Below are 18,114 nucleotides of genomic sequence, written 5' to 3'. Positions count from 1 at the left end.
TTTTATTTTTCTCCCAATACTAATATTGTGACATCTCATTTTAACATGTTAGTATTTGCATAAGCTAGCTCTTTTCATCTCTTTGCTCTCTATCTTCCTGTGTCAGTCTTTGGGTTTGAAGTATGTCACATAATTACATTACTGGAATTAGATTTTTTCATCCAATATGAAAGTTTCTAACTTTTAACCAGTAAATACAAAGTATTACCATTGATTATGATTTTTGATGTTTGGAATTATGTTCATTTTCTTACTTTTTTTTTCTATTTCTCATGTTTTCTAGTTTGTTGTCCTCTTGCTCACCTTTAATTGAACAGACAGATTTTTCATAGTTCAATTTTTTCTATTTTACAAAAGCATTGTTGTTATTTTTTGTGGTAACTGAAACATTGTTAACATAAATGTTCAAGTGAATTTTTCTAGAATCTAGAATTAATCCGTATCTCATCCCTGAGAACAACAAAAAAGAGGTTTAGAATACTTTTATTTTCCTCTGTTCCCTTGCAACTGTCATCTTGGAACCCTTTCTGATATTATCTTCAATTTTATATCCACATGGCTATATTTTTAAAATTATATAAATTCATGTAAAATAAACATTTATTTAGACTTATTATCTTTTTTAAACTATTTACTTATTTATTTATTTTTAAATATTATTTTAAGTTCCAGGGGTACACGTGCAGGTTTGTTACATGTGGAGACTTAGTACTTTCTTTGCTGTCTATCGCTCCTTTTATCTCATTCCCTCCTCCTGGACTTCTTATTGTTAGTAGTTTATATTGTCTAGCAATTCTTTCAAAGAGGATCTTGAGGTAATTAACTTCAAAGTTTCTTCCAATTTAAAAAATATCTTTCTTTATGCCTCTCTCTTGAACAGTGGCTTGGCTGGGTGTAGAATTCTGTCTTCAAAGTTATTTTCTCTTAGAATGTTGAGAATCTCATTCTACTGCCTTCTTGTACCCTGGGTTGCTTGCAAAGAATCTGACGTCAATCTGATTCTGATTTCTTCATCAGTATCTTTCTTTTTACTCTGATAGCTTTTAAGATTTATCTCTTTATTCTCTATTTTCACAGATTTCATCAAAATATATGTGCGCGTGCGCGTGCACGTGTGTGTGTGTGTGTGTGTGGTGTGTGTGATCTTTAGTCTCTCCTACAGTCAGAATTTTTAAAGTTTTGAGAAAATTTTCTGTAATATTTCTTTAAATGCTACCTTTCCCCCGATTATCCTGATTTCTGCCTTCTGGAAGTACTTTTAAACAGACTTCAGAACTTCTGTATCATCCATGCATCGTGACTTTTCTACTTCCCATGTCTTAATTCCTGCTCCCAATACCTAGCTTTGGGCTATGGTACCCATCGTCAATCTGTTCTTTATATACTTTTGCTTTCAAGGAATTTCTCACAGTCTCTAGTCCATCGCAGTTTACTCTTCTTATTTTTTCCAGTTATTTTAAGCAATCTCTTCTATTGTGTCTAGGAATTTGGTGTGAAGGATGTACTTGAGAGTGTTAGGTAAAAACAGTGCTCAGTTTGACAACTTAAATCCGTTTTCAAGTTTTGAAATATTTGCCAATAACATTCATCAGCTGTGACACTGATAAGACCAGTTTGGGGTCTGGCAAGACAGGAAAATCAGAAGAATTGAATGATGAACTTGAGATGCTAATGAGTCTCACATTTGGAAAGGTGAACTGCGAGGCTTAGCCATAGTGGAAGTCAACACATGGAGACTTTTGAGTAAAGAAAAACTGTAGGACCAAAGGTCACAATAGTGAGTCCAGTGATAGTGATAATTGAACAGTTGCCAAGATACGAACCTCTTTATGGAAAAGGAGATTCAGGGATTGAGGCTTGTAAGTGGAAAAAACCCTAGTACTGAGGGGATCTAAGGGATGGTTGATCACTGGGGCTTACTGATGTGGCTTTGGGTTACATAGGAGAAGAGATCAAACAATCCTGAGCCCTGAACAGTAAAAAGGCCTCTTTTATGGAAGCTGGTGTGTCATTTGTGGAAAATAATAAAGTTCATTTGAAAATTGCTATTCATAAAAGTTGTATTGTAAAGACTATTTGCAACTTAGCCAATATAACATATCAGTAGAAAAATCAGTGTGTGTTTCCTTGTATGGAGTGTTTGATTTTCTTTTAAGTTCAGGGGTACATGTGGATGTTTGTTACACAGGTAAATGAGTGTCATGGGGTCTGGTTGGACAGATTATTTACACTTAGGTATTAAGCCAATACTCATTACTTATTTTTCCTGATCTCCTTTCTGCCTACCTCCACCCTTTGATAGGCCCCAGTGTTTGTTGTTCTCCTCTGTGTGTCCATGTGTTCTCATCATTTAGCTCCCACTTTTAAGTAAAAACATGCAGTATTTGGTTTTCTGTTCCTAAGTTTGCTAAGAATAATGGCCTCCAGCTCCATCCATGTTCCTGCAAAGGACATAATCTCATTCTTATTTATGGCTGCATAGTATTCCATGTTGTATATGTACCATATTTTCTTTATTCAGTCTATCATTGATGGGCATTTGGGTTGATTCAGTGTCTTTGCTATTATGAATACTGCTGCAATGAACATATACCTGAACGTGTCTTTATAACAGAAAAATTTATATTCTGTTGGGTATATAGCCAGTAATGGGATTGCTGGGTCAAATGATATTTCTGTCTTTAGGTCTCTGAGGAATCACCACACTGTCTTCCACAATGGCTGAACTAATTTACAATCTCATCAACAGTATATAAACCTTTCTTTTTATCCACAACCTCAGCAGTATTTGTTACTTTTTGGCTTTTTACTAATAGCTGTTCTGACTGATACGAGATGGTATCTCACTCACTATGGTTTTGATTTGCATTTCTCTTAGTGGTCAGTGATGTTGAACATTTTTCATATGCTTGTTATCAGAGTGTTTGACTTTATACTAATTCTTCACATGATGAAGCGAAGTGTAGCTCCTTTTTTTTCTATTTTTCAAGATCATAGATTTTGCAATGCTCTTTATATATGGTTAGCTTTGCGACTTAAACCTCTTTGGTTCACATGTACACATTCCTTAAGTTGAAATAGCTTACCTCCATACTTTGAGCAACTTAAGGTTAAATATTTATCCAGCTATTGTAGAATACTATTGTCTGAAGAAATAGGCCTTATTTCTTTAGTTACAATACATTTCCCTGTAGTCTGTGGCCATATTATTGTTCAAAGAGACGTGATTATTGAAATAAATGTCAGTGGCTCAAAATTACATGTGCTTCAATTTGTATTGGAATTAAAGTGAATATCAGGGGTTTGCAAAGTAATGAACACAATATACAGAAAGAAAATGTTAAAATCTCTGTCCTCAGACATTGAACACTTCATTATTTCTTATAAAATTTCAGTACACCAACACTTAGGGTCTAACATTGCAACGTATTTACAGTTTGATATAACTCTTTATTGACAGTTTAAAAATAGAGATGGACTAGCTTTGCTAGCACATACAATTGAGTTGAAACAAACAGGTGGAGGAAAATGAATGGGTAACTAGTGACTTAGAAAGGTTAACTAGTCCTTGGATAGCAAGTGCAAGAGTTATCTTTGGAATTCAAATGGATTGGCGACTATAGATAAAAAATAAGTGAACTAGTCAACCTGAAGATATTTAAACCGTAAACTGGGAAAAAATAAAAGTCTTAACATGTCAAGAATAGGAAGAATTACAATTGGTTAAAGCTACTGCATTATACCTGAGACTAGAGTATAGGTATGAGATAGTGTTCAAGAAATCCATGATTTCATCATCTTTATAAGCAGAAACAAGTGCTACATAGATTTAAGTACTGCATGAAACAAGGATTCACATGCTGAAAAATTGTTTTGTTTTACTGCCACTTATAATAATGATGATAGTCATATTTGGTTGGGCACTTACTGTATACCTAGCACAGTACTACTCAGCTTCTTAACATTATCTCTGATCATTTACACAACCTGGTGGATAAACATACTGAGATTCTTTTTATAGGATTAGAAGAACTGGCAAACTAAGTCAACATCTAGTGAAATTTAACAAAATTAACAAATCATATGAATAATTTGGGTCAAAAAATTCTTGTAAGATATTCTGCATTAGCAGTGGATGGTGATAGAGATGAGAAGATATGGGTTATAGTTTTATTTCTTTGTAATTTTTTTTTTTACAATTTTTTAAGTTCTACTGTGTTCGTTTTGCCATTTTCCATTTTTAAAAACAGTAAGAATGAGAATGACTGACAAAGGAACAAATTAGTCCTGTTGCCAGTTCTGGTTTATAAAGACTTGCATTTCAACAAGATTTATAAAGAAATTATACCAACAGTGAAATAAGTAGCAACTTTTACCAAAATGAAGTTGCTGATCTTTTGCTGATGAGTCACAACTAATGATCAGCATATTCAAGGTAATTAAGTTACATGAAGAAAACTATCTATAAAATCTTAGCTCTGTACTGCTGGTGACATGATTAGCTTTTCAAAATTATTTGATTAGGATACACATTGCAAAGTAAGAGTATAGAAGCATTGTATTAAGTACTTTAAAATACATATGTTATTTTTGTACTATGTTATTAGCTAAACCTCATTTTGTACTTTGCTGTTACACCTTGAATATCGTACATGTGGAAGAGCAAAGTAATTTTTTCTTTTGAAAGGCTGTTACTCTTACAGATATAATTTTAACATCAACATAGATATAACAACAAAGAACGATTATCTGTTAAAAGAGAAGAATAAAGAATGTAGCCAAAATAATTATGCAAGATGTCTGTAACTTAAACCAAAGAAAAGAGCATTTTCTTAATTATATTTGTCAAAATTCAAGTAAAACAGTAATTTTAATCTCCCTTGAGTTCAAATTTACATTCAGGGTTCTTCTCATAAAACATTAAGTGCGAAAATGGAATTAGATATTTTTTTCAATTGTAAATACTGTATAGAGCATAAAGACCACAGGGTTTATAATTTCTGTAAATAATTACTCTTGTCACTGAGGAGAAGTAGGTATTTGAAATAAAAGCAATGAATCAGGGAATAACAGTCCTCTGAAGAACATATTATTTTCCCTCTCCCTGGTTCAGTGTGAGTCTTTTTGTTTGTTTGTTTCCACAGAGCATCTGCACAACCACCACTGCATTTTTGCACTTTTTCTTCCTGGCTTCATTCTGTTGGGTTTTGACTGAGGCGTGGCAATCATATATGGCTGTAACTGGAAAAATTAGGACACGGCTTATAAGAAAACGCTTTTTGTGCCTTGGATGGGGTAAGCATATTGATATACCCTTTCGTGCTCTTCTCAAAATGACTCTGAACACATATTATAAAGTAGTCAAGAGTGATTGGACACCGGCTACTTTGTGTCTAATTTAATCTACGGAAGTGAAAATACATGAGCTGGTCAATTTTGAACATTCATTGGTCATTTGGAACTTTCAAAGGAAGTAAGTATTGAATGCTCATTTAGCTAGTCAGTTAACATTCAACAGTGCCTAGACAGTATGAGATGAGACCCAAGATACCTACACACAGAAAAACAGTGCTCTCTGTTAATATTTTCTGAAAGTGCAAAATACCTTAAAATTTTCAAAGCCTAATGTGTGATGGTTCACTAGGCATGTACTCCCACCAAGAAAACTTAGAGGACTTCATTTCAAGAAATCTCAAAGCAATTAAAGAATAAAGCAATTCATTTAACAGGGAGAACACCATTTAGAGAAGTAATGAAACCTCACAACTAGTCAACGTGATCCTCAAAAGTAGAAACAGAATTGCTGACAGACTGAGAATTAATTTTTCACTTGTGCTTATTAAGAAGTTTCTCTCAAATTGCCTCATGACATGGACATCTCAAAGATCTATATTATAGGGCCAATTCTACTGATAGCCTAGTTAATTTAAGAAGCTACTTTTAGAAAAAGCCCAAATATATAATAATAGCTACCGTATTAGAAGACTGGCATATGGGAAGCTAAGAGGAACCTGGGAAATTACAAATAAGTGTACTTATAACAATTCCAGAATAATTTAGGCTGAAAAAATGTGATCAAGAACACTTAAATATTATTCATTAGGTTTCAGAAAGGTCTGTTATGTCTAATTAATGTATTAGGACTTTATCCACAGACAAATGGAAAAGCAGTTAAGAAGTTGAAGAGTAGGCCAGACATGGTGGCTCACGCCTGTAATCTTAGCACTTTGGGAAGCCGAGGCGGGTGGACTGCCTGAGTGCGGGAGTTCGAGATTAGCCTGAGCAACATTGCAAAACCCCATCTCTACCAAAATTGCAAAAAATTAGCCAGGAGTGATGGCACATACCTGTATTCCCAGCTATCAGGAGGCTAAGGTGGGAGGATTGCATGAGCCTGGGAAGTGGAGGTTGCAGTGAGCCAAGATCACACCATGACACTCCAACCTGTGTGGCAGAGTAAGACCCCATCTCACACAAACACAAAAGTTGAAGACTTTGTTCCACTTAGAATTTCATCAAATTTTTGTCTAAATTTCATGACAAAGGCCTTCTAAAGTTGAAGTAGTATTTAAATCAAGGGACACTTTTGCCATGAATTAGTGCTATTCTAAGAAATACAGAATACAGGTGAAAGAACACATTTTTTGATGAAGAATAAAACATGGTGATTTTCAGGATTGGTGACTACCTTGTTTAAAATAATTACTAAAGATTTTGAGGAGAGGATTCACCAACAATCTCCAGATTTACAGCTAATATCTAAACTACTCTAGGTAGCAAAAACCTAAACTGAAGGTGCTAAAGTGTCAGAAAGTTTATGGGTTGACAGAATAGTGGTGTATGTGTTTCATTATGAACAAGTACAACATAATGAATCTAGTAAAGTTTAATCTAAATTGTATGAAATAAATACTATTAATTCTTCAGTTATAACCCATGAGGGATTTTTTTCCCTAATGAACTCGGTCCAATCAAAAAAATCAACAAATGACTTATGTGAAGGAAGAGGAGGAGGACGAGGAACAAGAAGAGGAGAAACAGAAGGAGGAAAGGGAGGAGGAGGAAAGGGAGGATAAGGATGAAAAGGGGACTATATATTTATAATTTTATATACATATATGTATGTGAAACTATATATAGTCACCAGTGTTCGTTTAACACTATGGTGTGTCCCTCTGAGACGTTTTCCATAGTTCTTGTCATTAAATATCATGAAGGAATGTGATGTCACAGAAGAAGGAGAATAGCATCAAGTATTTGAAATGATAGTAAGAAAGAAGATGGGCAGAGGAGATACAAGAAGATGATTAGATGACGGATGTTTCAACCAGAAAAGGCAAACATGATCTTCCTGAAAAGAAGGCATAACCAAAACTTAAAAAAAAATCTTTGAACAGTGTAGATTAGAGACTCTACCAAAACACAGGGAGGTTCCATTGAACTTGAATGAGGTAAGTGTAATTCCCATAAATGTAAACTAAAAGAAGATGCTAGCTCAGAATTGGTACAGGTATGTAGGTAATTGAACTCTCTGTTTCTACATTCTTGTTATTATAAGCAAATTACAAAGAAAGCATTAACTGATAAGATTTATATTTTTTTCTGCCTTATTATAAGTACAACTCGATGTGGATCAATATGTGGCCAATGGAATGTTCCACTTCACTGATATTACATCACACCAGAACATCCAGTTTTTGCCTTTCTGATTTTATAACTATAAATTTCCTTTATAACAGTGTAAACCCCTAGGGAAAAAAATAACTTAAAAAATCTACTAAATCTCTGTTATTACTTCCATTTAAACCCGTGTCAAATGTGGTGGTAACCTAGCAACAACAGAGAAGTGCAGAAAGTTAAAAGCTCAGCTACCTCTCTCATATTTTTAAACTTGAAAGAAATTTTGTAATAGAAACGTACCTTGTGAAGTGACTCATCCAAAGATAGTTTTTCTGATTTAAGCATCTGGAGTTTGTTCTGGCTTTTCTTAGGCCAGTATGCGTAGTGGTTATAGCTAAATATGAATGCATGACATTGCTTTTCTTGCAGGTTTACCAGCATTAGTAGTGGCCACATCTGTAGGCTTCACCAGAACAAAAGGATATGGCACTGATCACTAGTAAGTCTGTCCACAGTGATAAATCATGTTTATAATTTAACAAATCATCAAAGAGTCTTGGTTGGCACTGCTGATGGCTTGCATTTTATCATGGAATCATTAACAATGGTAGAAATTGCATTAATAAGGAACAAAACAAGGTAGCTTAAATCTACAAAGGTTAACAAGTAAATGTTGTGGCACTGTTCAGAATCTTTGTTTCAGTTTCCCATTTCTTAATAAGACCAGCATATTTGGCTTTTAAAATATTTCAGTAGTTATTGTGCATGCCCAATCTCAAATAAATTGAGAACTGGATAAGTCTTGACATACTTACTCTTTAGAACGTGATGCTGCTATGAGCTTCTAATTCCATTAATGATAATGTATATTGTTATTAACCAAGTTTTGTCATGTTAGTTCAAGTTTTGTTGCTATGTTAGGGCAATGCATACTAACAATTATAGATCAAGGGAACCAATGGATTTTACATTAGAAAATACTTGGACTATGCAAGAAATTAAAAGGGAGAAAAGTTATATGATATCAGCTTATTTTATAGTGGTAGTGCTGATAAATTCTATGAGAGAATTTGTGGTAAAGTTTAAATTTAACATTTTAAATCTAAACAATGCACTTTCATGTTTTATTTTATCTGCTTCCAAGTTGAGGAGGCAATTAAGAAGTGGGGAAAGAGATGCGCATCTTATTAAAAGTATATGTTTTAAAGCATGATGTTCTGTTTAATTATTTTGGGTTTGAGGTAGGAATCACTGCTAATTAGGCCCTCTGGTAGGTTCGTACAAATTGTAAACATACTGAGAGATATTATTTCACCTGTTTATCCTAAAGAAACTTCTGAAAAGTTTAAGAAGCTCATGTCATCAGAGCATTTTTATGCAATCTATATTATTTTTAAAAATTCTGATAGCATAGATGGCAGAGGACTGGTTACTACAGCACTATCACTTTAATTTATTACTTTTTACAATAGCATAATTATTGGTATACATCTGTTTTTGGAAAGTCACTGTATTGGGAATATAGGAATAAGCAAGATTATATATATGATGGTTCCTACTTTCAAAGAGTTCATAATTAAAGTGCAATACAATACAATAAGCAATGCATTTATTTTATAACTATAAATTTTTATAACAGTGCAAACTCCTAGGGAAAAAATAAAAGATATACTGAACCTCTATTAGTATATCTTGAAAGATATACTGAACCTCAGTTTGAAGATTACTATACACAAAATTACAGTGGGAATTTAGTGGCAGAGATTAGTTTACACAAACATACAGTGGGAATTTAGTGGCAATCTTAGAGACACAATCTAAAGTATTCTGTGAGACTAAGGTGTTTTCTCTAGGTATATTATTTAAAAATAGATATTAAAATGGAAAAGTACATTTTTATCTTTCTGCTGTTATGTCGAGGAACAATAAATGCAGACTTTGAATATACATACACATATTTGTATATATATGCTAATATAGTATTTCTTTGTGTACATATATAATTAATTACTAGGTAAATATGTTTAAGGTATAATTTACATACAGCAACATTCACACTATTAAGTGTATAGTTCTGTGAGTTTTGAGAAATACGTAAGTCATGTAACCACCATCACAATTAATATAGAGCAGTTTATTGTTAGAACAGATACAGAGCAGTTACTGTTCATTGTTATTACTTTTAAAGGCAGCATGCTGATTCTGTAAACTGAGAAGAAATAGTGCAAGGGTCAAACATCAAAAAACAGTTGCATGAAATGGTGGTCATGACTGCATCAGCAGGCCCTCACGCTTCCCTCATTTTCACTTTCCTGGATTCTGCATGGGCAGATGTGCCACCCTGCAAAGCCCCCAGTGTCAGCCCCATTCCCTCTGCATTTCCCTCTGCTGTGAGAAACTGTTTCTTCCCAAATCGATTATCTTGTCTCTATCAATGCAAACCTGTATCTCTTGGTGAATTTAGTCATTGAAACAAGCACAGCTGCATTTATTTTTATTCAAAAGCTTATCTTTAGGGAATTTTCTTAGTAGTTTGGTGAAAAAGTAAAATTAGAAGAAAAATGGCATGCAAATGTAGCTTATCCATTCCCTGCAATGATGACTTTTAAACCAATTTCTCCGAATATTTCAATGGCCTCAGGGAAGAGCAGGTAAATGGCACATCTAAAACTCTAAAAAAAATACACTGTTCTTGCTTTAAAGTACATTTGAAAAAATCCATAATGAATATAAAGCAGCATTTTATAAAATGTAAATAATACTCACCTTTGTATTGAAAGTAAATACAGAAACCTCACTGCAACAGTAATTTGTCTAAAATGTTTCAACTGCCTGAAAGTAAATCCTTATAATAAAACTGTTTCAGTTAGACATATATAGTATTTCTTACTCATGAAATGATATAATTCTAGTTTTTTCTATATCTTCTATGTATTTTTTTATTACAAATCTTTAACATGTGCCAAAATTCCAAGGCTAAATGTATAGTCTAAGTTGTTTGTATCACACTTTGGTGGTCTAATACTTGTCACTAATTTTTGTTAGTTCTTATCTAATGTTATTTTCAGCTGCTGGCTCTCTCTTGAAGGAGGACTACTTTATGCTTTTGTGGGACCTGCAGCTGCTGTTGTCCTGGTAAACATTGAAATCAACTTATTTTGTTTTCTTAGAAAAAAAAAAAGACTAATTTCTTTCAATCAGAGTGGCAATTTTGATAATGTAGTTCTTGTGTAGAAATTTTACAGTTCAATGGACTATTATTCTGATTGAATATCAATTGTTATTCAGTCTTTTATTATTCTAAAATATTCGTATTTTGAATACTGAAGAATATTAAACTGGGAGTGTGGTATTTCTCTTACAGTAATTTCAGATTTGTGAAGAAGTTTGAGTAAGTGTTAATGAATTCTTCCTCTTTAATGTATAGAATCTCATCATTTACCATAATCTCACCTTTACAGTATTCTGTATAATACATATGGTTATTAATAGGGAAATCTCTTTAAGGCTGTCCCTGTCAAATATCTAAAGGAAATATATTCTCAGCCTCAGTAATACTGACATTTTGGATCATATGTTTGTTTGTTGCAGAGGCTGTCTTGTGTGTTTTAGCAGGTTCGGCAGCATCCTTCTTCCCTACATACTACATACCAGTAGTACCCCCTAGTCATAACACTCAAAAATATCTTCAGACATTTTCCGATGGTCCCTAGGGGTCAAAATCATCCCTGTTTAAGAATCATTGCCATATGTTATAGATAAGGATTTTAAATTTCTCTTTTGAAGCCAAAAAAAATTGTTTAAAATTTTAAACTATGGTAATGTGAAAAATTTCCTTCCAATTTGCCTTTCTCTTTCTCTGTTTGGATTTATTGATTACAAATTTTTCTTGCCCAGTGCATCTTTAAAGAAAATAAGGGAGGAAAGAAACAGTCTAAATTAAATTCAAATATTCATATTGCTATACAATTATATTTCTAATTGGGAAGTTACTCTTTGGTTTCTTGAATGATTCATTCAAAAAATTGGAACGTAGTGACATGCTACTAATTCTGATGTCAGTTTTTTCTTCCTTTAAGCTTGTTCTCCCTCCACTAAGCTGTAACAGGGAGCAGAAACTGTCTATAATTTGCAAGAAAAATAAAATCAAGTCAAGAATCTTAGAGCACAGGGAAATCAAAACTATTAGACACCTTTTTGTCTGCTGCATTGAATTTTTATTTAATCAACTGAATTATTTCCCTAAGCTTCTAGATTAATGCCCATATAACACTAAAATGGAGAAACAGAGTATGTATATAATTGAAACACCAAAGTATGGTCTTTGGAGGGGTGACAAATTCCCTTGTGATTAAGTTGTAGATTACTAGAATCCATAGAATACACTTCTTCTCTTAGTTTAAATAATGAGAGTTACATAGATGAATAAGTATCCTCTTGATTAAATGGTGTCTTGTCAGGAAACTATGAAGAGTGACTCTTCCTAGGTCCATACTTAATAGGTATGTTTTGCATCTTCCTTACATTAGCAACTAGACACATTTTCGCTTTATATTCACCGTCTTCATTGGCAGCAGGGCAGGGTTACACCAAGATTGGAAAGAGGCAAGAAAGGCAAAAAGAAGAACATATTTTTCATTTACTCATTGGACTGGATTCCCTGATCAGAAAGTGTTGGTAGATTAGAGAACTGTGGGGGCTCATGGTAAGCTGGTACGAATAGACATCTATGCAGTTTTTACAGTTTTACTTGAAAAAGGAAAAATAAGTGTGATTTCATTTCGTGTCATGCAAAAGACTTTTTAAGTGAGAATAAGAAAGTCTTAGAAAGAAAATGATAGAACTGTACACTAGAACATATTTTAATAATTAGCACTAGTTTCCATTGTGAAAAAGATTCTGGTAAATTGAATAGGCTTTCCTTTCTGCCTAGAAAAGCATGGTATATCAAAATGCTCCCCTTCCACAGAAGAGAATAACCACACAGCATGAGGAATTTAGGCATTCTGTCCTCTGTGTTGGGAATAATGACAAATCATCAGCACCTTTTGCTGCCAGGGCTCACCCTAGCCTCATGCTCTACGATTCAGAATCTCCTGGCTCACGGGCATAGGGTAAAAGTCATTTAGCCAAATGATTTTACTCAGGGTTGACTCAGACAGAAGAATGCCAGATTGGCATAGTATGGTACCATTTAAAAGTCAGGCAATTGAAGGTTAATTTCCCCAGTGTTAACTGCAAAGCATGGAAATTAAATGAACTTAATGTACTTTACAACTTTAAAGTAGCACACCACTGTTAAATTGTTCCATATGCCTCTGTGCACTTATAAAATGTTTGAGAGTGCTTCATACCACTACTACTGATACGGTGGTTATGAATTGATGAAAATAGGATTTTCAGGAGAAACAGGGACCTGATTCCCTTCAATATCATTGAAAGGTCAACTTTGTTTCTGTTTGACAGGTCAACATGGTGATTGGCATTTTGGTATTTAATAAACTTGTTTCCAGAGATGGAATCCTAGATAAAAAGCTCAAACACAGAGCCGGGTAAGCTGCAATTGGTGGATTTTGAAGGTTATTTACCAGTGAATCCCGTACTCCAATTTCAGACCATCACTGACTGCGTTTGACTATGCCTTGAATTTTGTTATTGATGTACTAGTGTGTCCGGTAGATTCTGCCATATAAAAGTTTCCAATGTGCTATTTTTAAGTAATATGACCAAAAATCTAAAAATACTATACCAGGCCATTAGGAAATTTGGAGTGTATTTGTGCATATTGCCTGCTTGTCAGATAAGAACATTAAACGTTGAGGCTAGACTTACAATGGTTGTCCTTAGGTGAGGGTTTTTAAAGCCTTCCTCGTTTTGGTCACAAAGGTCAGGAGGTAGATTGAACACAGTGTTGGTATGTGACAGAGCAGAATCAAAACAAGCAAACCTAAACAGGGCAAAATACTATATTTTCTTTGACTAATTCCTAATATATCAGGAAAAAAATCTTCACTTGGAATAATCACTTATCAAGTTATCAAGCACTATTTGTGTGTGTCTTATATTTTCATTCTTTATGACATTTTTAATCTAACTGGCTAAAAAGAGTTATTCATAATTTTCACACTTTAACCTCTTATAAAACTTAGAAAAGCATCTCCCTTAATTTTACTGTTATTATAATACATAAATATCTGATGACTTATTATATGTTATCATATATATCTGGCCGGGCACGGTGGCTCACGCCTGTAATCCCAGCACTTTGGGAGGCGGAGGCAGGCAGATCACGAGGTCAGGAGATCTAGACTATGGTGAAACCCAGTCTCTACTAAAAATGCAAAAAAAATTTGCGGGACGTGGTGACGGGTGCCTGTAGTCCCAGCTACTCGGGAGGCTGAGGCAGGAGAATGGCGGGAACCAGGGAGGTGGAGCTTGCAGTGAGCCGAGATTGCGCCACTGCACTCCAGCCTGGGTGACAGAGCGAGATTAGGTCTCAAGAAAGAAAAAATGTATATATATATTAAAAATGTATTATATATTTTATATATATCTGTATTTTATATATATTATATATAATGACAGTAATGTCTCATATCTAGATTGTTAGTAGCTTTTTAAGGTTATGTCATCCTTTATCATATAAATTTGTTGCCACTTGAATGAAATATTAATGCCTTTGATTTTTTCTTTGTGACCTTCCCTATAAAAAGTTTCCAGCTTTCTCCTTTCCATTGAACTGTACCCTCATTCAAAACTTACCCATGTAATATTCTTTTCTTCCATAATTTATGGTATTATTTAATAGTCACACTAATTGATCAGTTACTTGTGAAATGTTAAGTCCTTTGTGTTCTTATAACCTATGTAATGATTTATATAATAAGATAATCTGGGTATTTCTTTTCCCTAGCAAAAGACTAAATTTAATGGCTTTCAATACAAAAATTTGATATCATTTATATCAAACACTAGAAATGCCATAGTGTAATAAAAACATCACTGCAAGTTTCTTCCTGAGTGGGGATCACTTCTCTCATTTAGAGATTTTTTTCACGGCAGATGAGTTTCTATAACATCCTGTACAAACACAACTCTCTAGATCATCTGAACACAAAATTTTCACACAATTACTCTTGTTATTATGCCACATGTGGTGGGAATTGGAGTAAGCTTCTTCAGTTATTTCTGTCCAGATTAATTATGTAAGAATATACTGATCAGACTGAGAATTGGGATAGAAACTCAGTTCTGCTGCTAGTAGTATAAACTTACATAATTTAAACAACCTCAACAATAAAATGGGAACTTTAGTGGTTAAGATAAACCTCTGCAATTTACTAGCTGTGTCTATGTGCCTTTGGGCATGTTACTTTTTGCAACTCAGGCTCCTCATCTGTTAAATGGGGAAAATAACTCATACCTCATAGAGTATATGAAAATATAATGTGTATAAAGCACACATTAGAGAATCTAGCATATAGCAAGCATTCACTCAACAGTGGCTGCTCTTCTGAGAAGCCAGCCTGAACAGATGAGGTTGTTTTGGAAGGTCTCTAACTATCAATCAAGAATCCATGATTCCACCATCCATGACATGAAAGTCAAAAAAAGAGATAAGATCATCGAAATGAATATGATGTTGAAGATTTATTAAATTCATAGTATTTTTTCTTATTTAATTATTTTATGTGTAAAGCCTAGTTTAATTCATATAGCTCTTTATAAGAGATCATATAGGTTTAGAAGAAATGACAATAGTGTCATATTATGAATTTAGAAATTATCCATTTCAATCTACATGTTAACAAAGAAGTTATTCTAAACATATTCTTAGAAGTTACATATGTTTCACTGGCAAAACTGAGTCGATGTTTTTCTGGTTCAAAGGCCACTGCTAGAGAAACAGAAATGTTAACTTATGTTATAAAAGCAGAATGTTGGCTACTGTCCAAAGCAGAAAAGAACTATTAACAAATTAATTACTTTAGATTTTCAAACTGTATTTCTAATATAAAGCACTATTTTACCTTAAGCAAATATAGATTGAAATTTGTACTCCATTCCAAAGTGTGATTGAAGGAAATTTTTGGAAGCTATAGAGGTTTGAATAATTTTAGTTCACAGAAAAGTAGTGAGGACAGTGAAGAACAGTCCCCAGTGAAGAAGAAATAATCAAAATTAACGAAAGAAACATTAAGCAGGAAGCTAATTGGTTGACTTGACAACCAGTCCTCCTAATTGTAAAAATCATTTCAGCTTATTTGAATATACACATATATCAAGCATTTCTTCTACAACTAGGTTGTTACTTAAAACCAAATATTGTACCAAGATGTTCCTTCTCCCATTTTTTCTGTTTCTTTGTTCCCTTTCTTCTTTGTTATAATCAGTTATTAGAAACAGCCAACCATATAGTTTGTGCTCAATAAATATTTATAAGGAATTAATAAGTGAATGTTTAATAAATAATACAATAGTTTAACAAGTTTTATAATACCTAAACTATATTAATATTTTTTCTACTGGAATTCTTTTTTCTTTTTAAATTTTAAGTTCAGGAGTACAAGTACAGGCTTGTTACTTAGATAAATTTGTGTTACAGGGATTTGTTGTACTGATTATTTCATACTGAGGTATTAAGCCTAGTACCCATTAGTTTACCAAGAAGAAATTTATTGTAAATACAACACATCTTAAATAAAATGATAATGAGAATGAATGAAATCAGGATAAAAATGGCATGTATGTTTTTATAACATCTTCAGCAGACAATTTAAGTTTCTCTATTTTTCTTCAGTGGAACTTTCTTGTCTACTGTCTTAAACTTCTTTGTCTTACCTACCTGAAACTAAAGAAACTGAGTTCCTAGTACCCTTTACAAATTTCATGTGATTTTTTTTAAAGAGAGGCTGGCATATTTCCTTTCCAGGGAATATTTTATGTTATTAACAATAAATCAGTCAGACTTTTTTCTTTAAACAAAAGAGAAAAATAACATGGAGAAGGGAACTAGAACCTGTAGATTTTAAGATCCACAGTAATAACTGGAGTAGACAGAATGACCTGAAGAGAAATGTGTGTAAAGTTTTTCTATTTAATGTGACTTTGCTTCTATAATGTGATCCTACCCTGGTGCCCTGGTGGATGTATTGGTTAAATTTAAATGTATGGACAACTCAAGTTTTGTTTTTTTTTTTTTCTCTACTGTTTGAACTTTTAATTTTATAAATGCATAATTTCTTCTATAATAAAGAAACAAGATCTTATTTTTCTATGCAGCAACCAATTTAGTATCTAGACTATGTGTTTTTCATATTATATTAATTTCCATAGTGGTCACATAAACTAGGAAAAAACATTGCATGTCTCTAGGTAACTTATCTTTATTCTACTTCATGCACATCCAGTAATAGAATGCCAAAAGTGTCCTACCAGTTAACATCAAGCATAGTTTTGAACAGTTAGCCCTGACTAAGGGAAGTAGGCATAGATCTTGTAGTTAGCCTCAAATAAATCTCAAATAAAGACAAAAAAGCATTTTAAATAGTGGCTTAAAATTTATCTTCAGACAGGCCTATGATTGTATTAAATCACAGTTTTCAGAACTAAAATACACCATGTACTTAAAATTATTTTTTAGTAATATTTGGCCTTCAATCTTGTTTCAGAGCCTAGAGGCAACATATTTTTAGACTAAGAAAGACAACTGCATCAGTGTTTGAAGTATAAACACCATACAGCCTATCTTCTGTGATAAAGGAAACAATATGTAACTAATCTATTCCTTTTTCATATTAATCTGATCAGATTTAACAAGATTAAAGAAATTCAAATGTTTAGTTAGAGAAGTGGTACTTGTTCCTGTTTGTTCATCAGCATAATCTATGGAGCTTTAAAAAAGGCAGATGCCTAAGTCCTATTAAATTGGAGTCTTTGTGGTTGAGGCCAGATAGACACCTGATGCGCAGCCACTGTGGAGAATACTAGTCTATGTACTCCTTTAGGATGTACACACCGGCATGTCCATTAAAGCATTCCTAAACGAAACTGGACAGACTAATGGAAACATATTATTTTGAAACGTTTGGACACATTTGTCTAGTACATATGCCCTGGACTGGATCAGTAAAGTGAAGGATTTAGTATCATATTCCCTACCCCCACACCCATGTCTGAAAGCTTTGATTTTTCTCACAGGATCTACTGATCAATCTACTTACTTAATCACTTTCAGATTTGTTATCTCATATCATTACTATTCACAAGTGAGTACCCTTATTTCAAATAATCCAGAGATTCTAAATTATGAGCATCTTCCAACTTTCTCCCTTCTGCCACTTTTCTTATACACATAGTAATGCAACTCCGCTATAAGATTCTTTATGAAAACCTACAAAGTAATCATTTTAGCCATAGACACCACATAGGAATGCACTATGCACACTGCAGAGCATTATTCCAAGGTGTTTGGAATTTTTAATTCAAGTAATT

At 33.4% G+C, this 18,114-nt stretch overlaps 1 protein-coding gene across 2 annotated transcripts in view; it reads left to right on the top strand.

The window, feature by feature from the left end:
• Positions 1-18,114, top strand: part of ADGRB3 (adhesion G protein-coupled receptor B3) — a 748,566-nt gene that overhangs the window by 678,964 nt on the left and 51,488 nt on the right. For both annotated transcript variants that reach the window (XM_011963584.1, XM_011963583.1), the window contains 4 exons: positions 5,145-5,295; positions 8,050-8,119; positions 10,689-10,755; positions 13,087-13,172. In XM_011963584.1, the coding sequence (XP_011818974.1) occupies positions 5,145-5,295; positions 8,050-8,119; positions 10,689-10,755; positions 13,087-13,172 (374 nt within the window). The remainder of the gene's footprint in view (positions 1-5,144; positions 5,296-8,049; positions 8,120-10,688; positions 10,756-13,086; positions 13,173-18,114) is intronic.

The sequence above is a fragment of the Colobus angolensis genome, unplaced genomic scaffold (genome assembly GCF_000951035.1).
Source record: "Colobus angolensis palliatus isolate OR3802 unplaced genomic scaffold, Cang.pa_1.0 Scaffold613, whole genome shotgun sequence".
Lineage (NCBI taxonomy): Eukaryota > Metazoa > Chordata > Mammalia > Primates > Cercopithecidae > Colobus > Colobus angolensis.
Note: the sequence above shows the minus strand (reverse complement) of the source record. Positions and strands in the feature narration are given on the sequence as shown.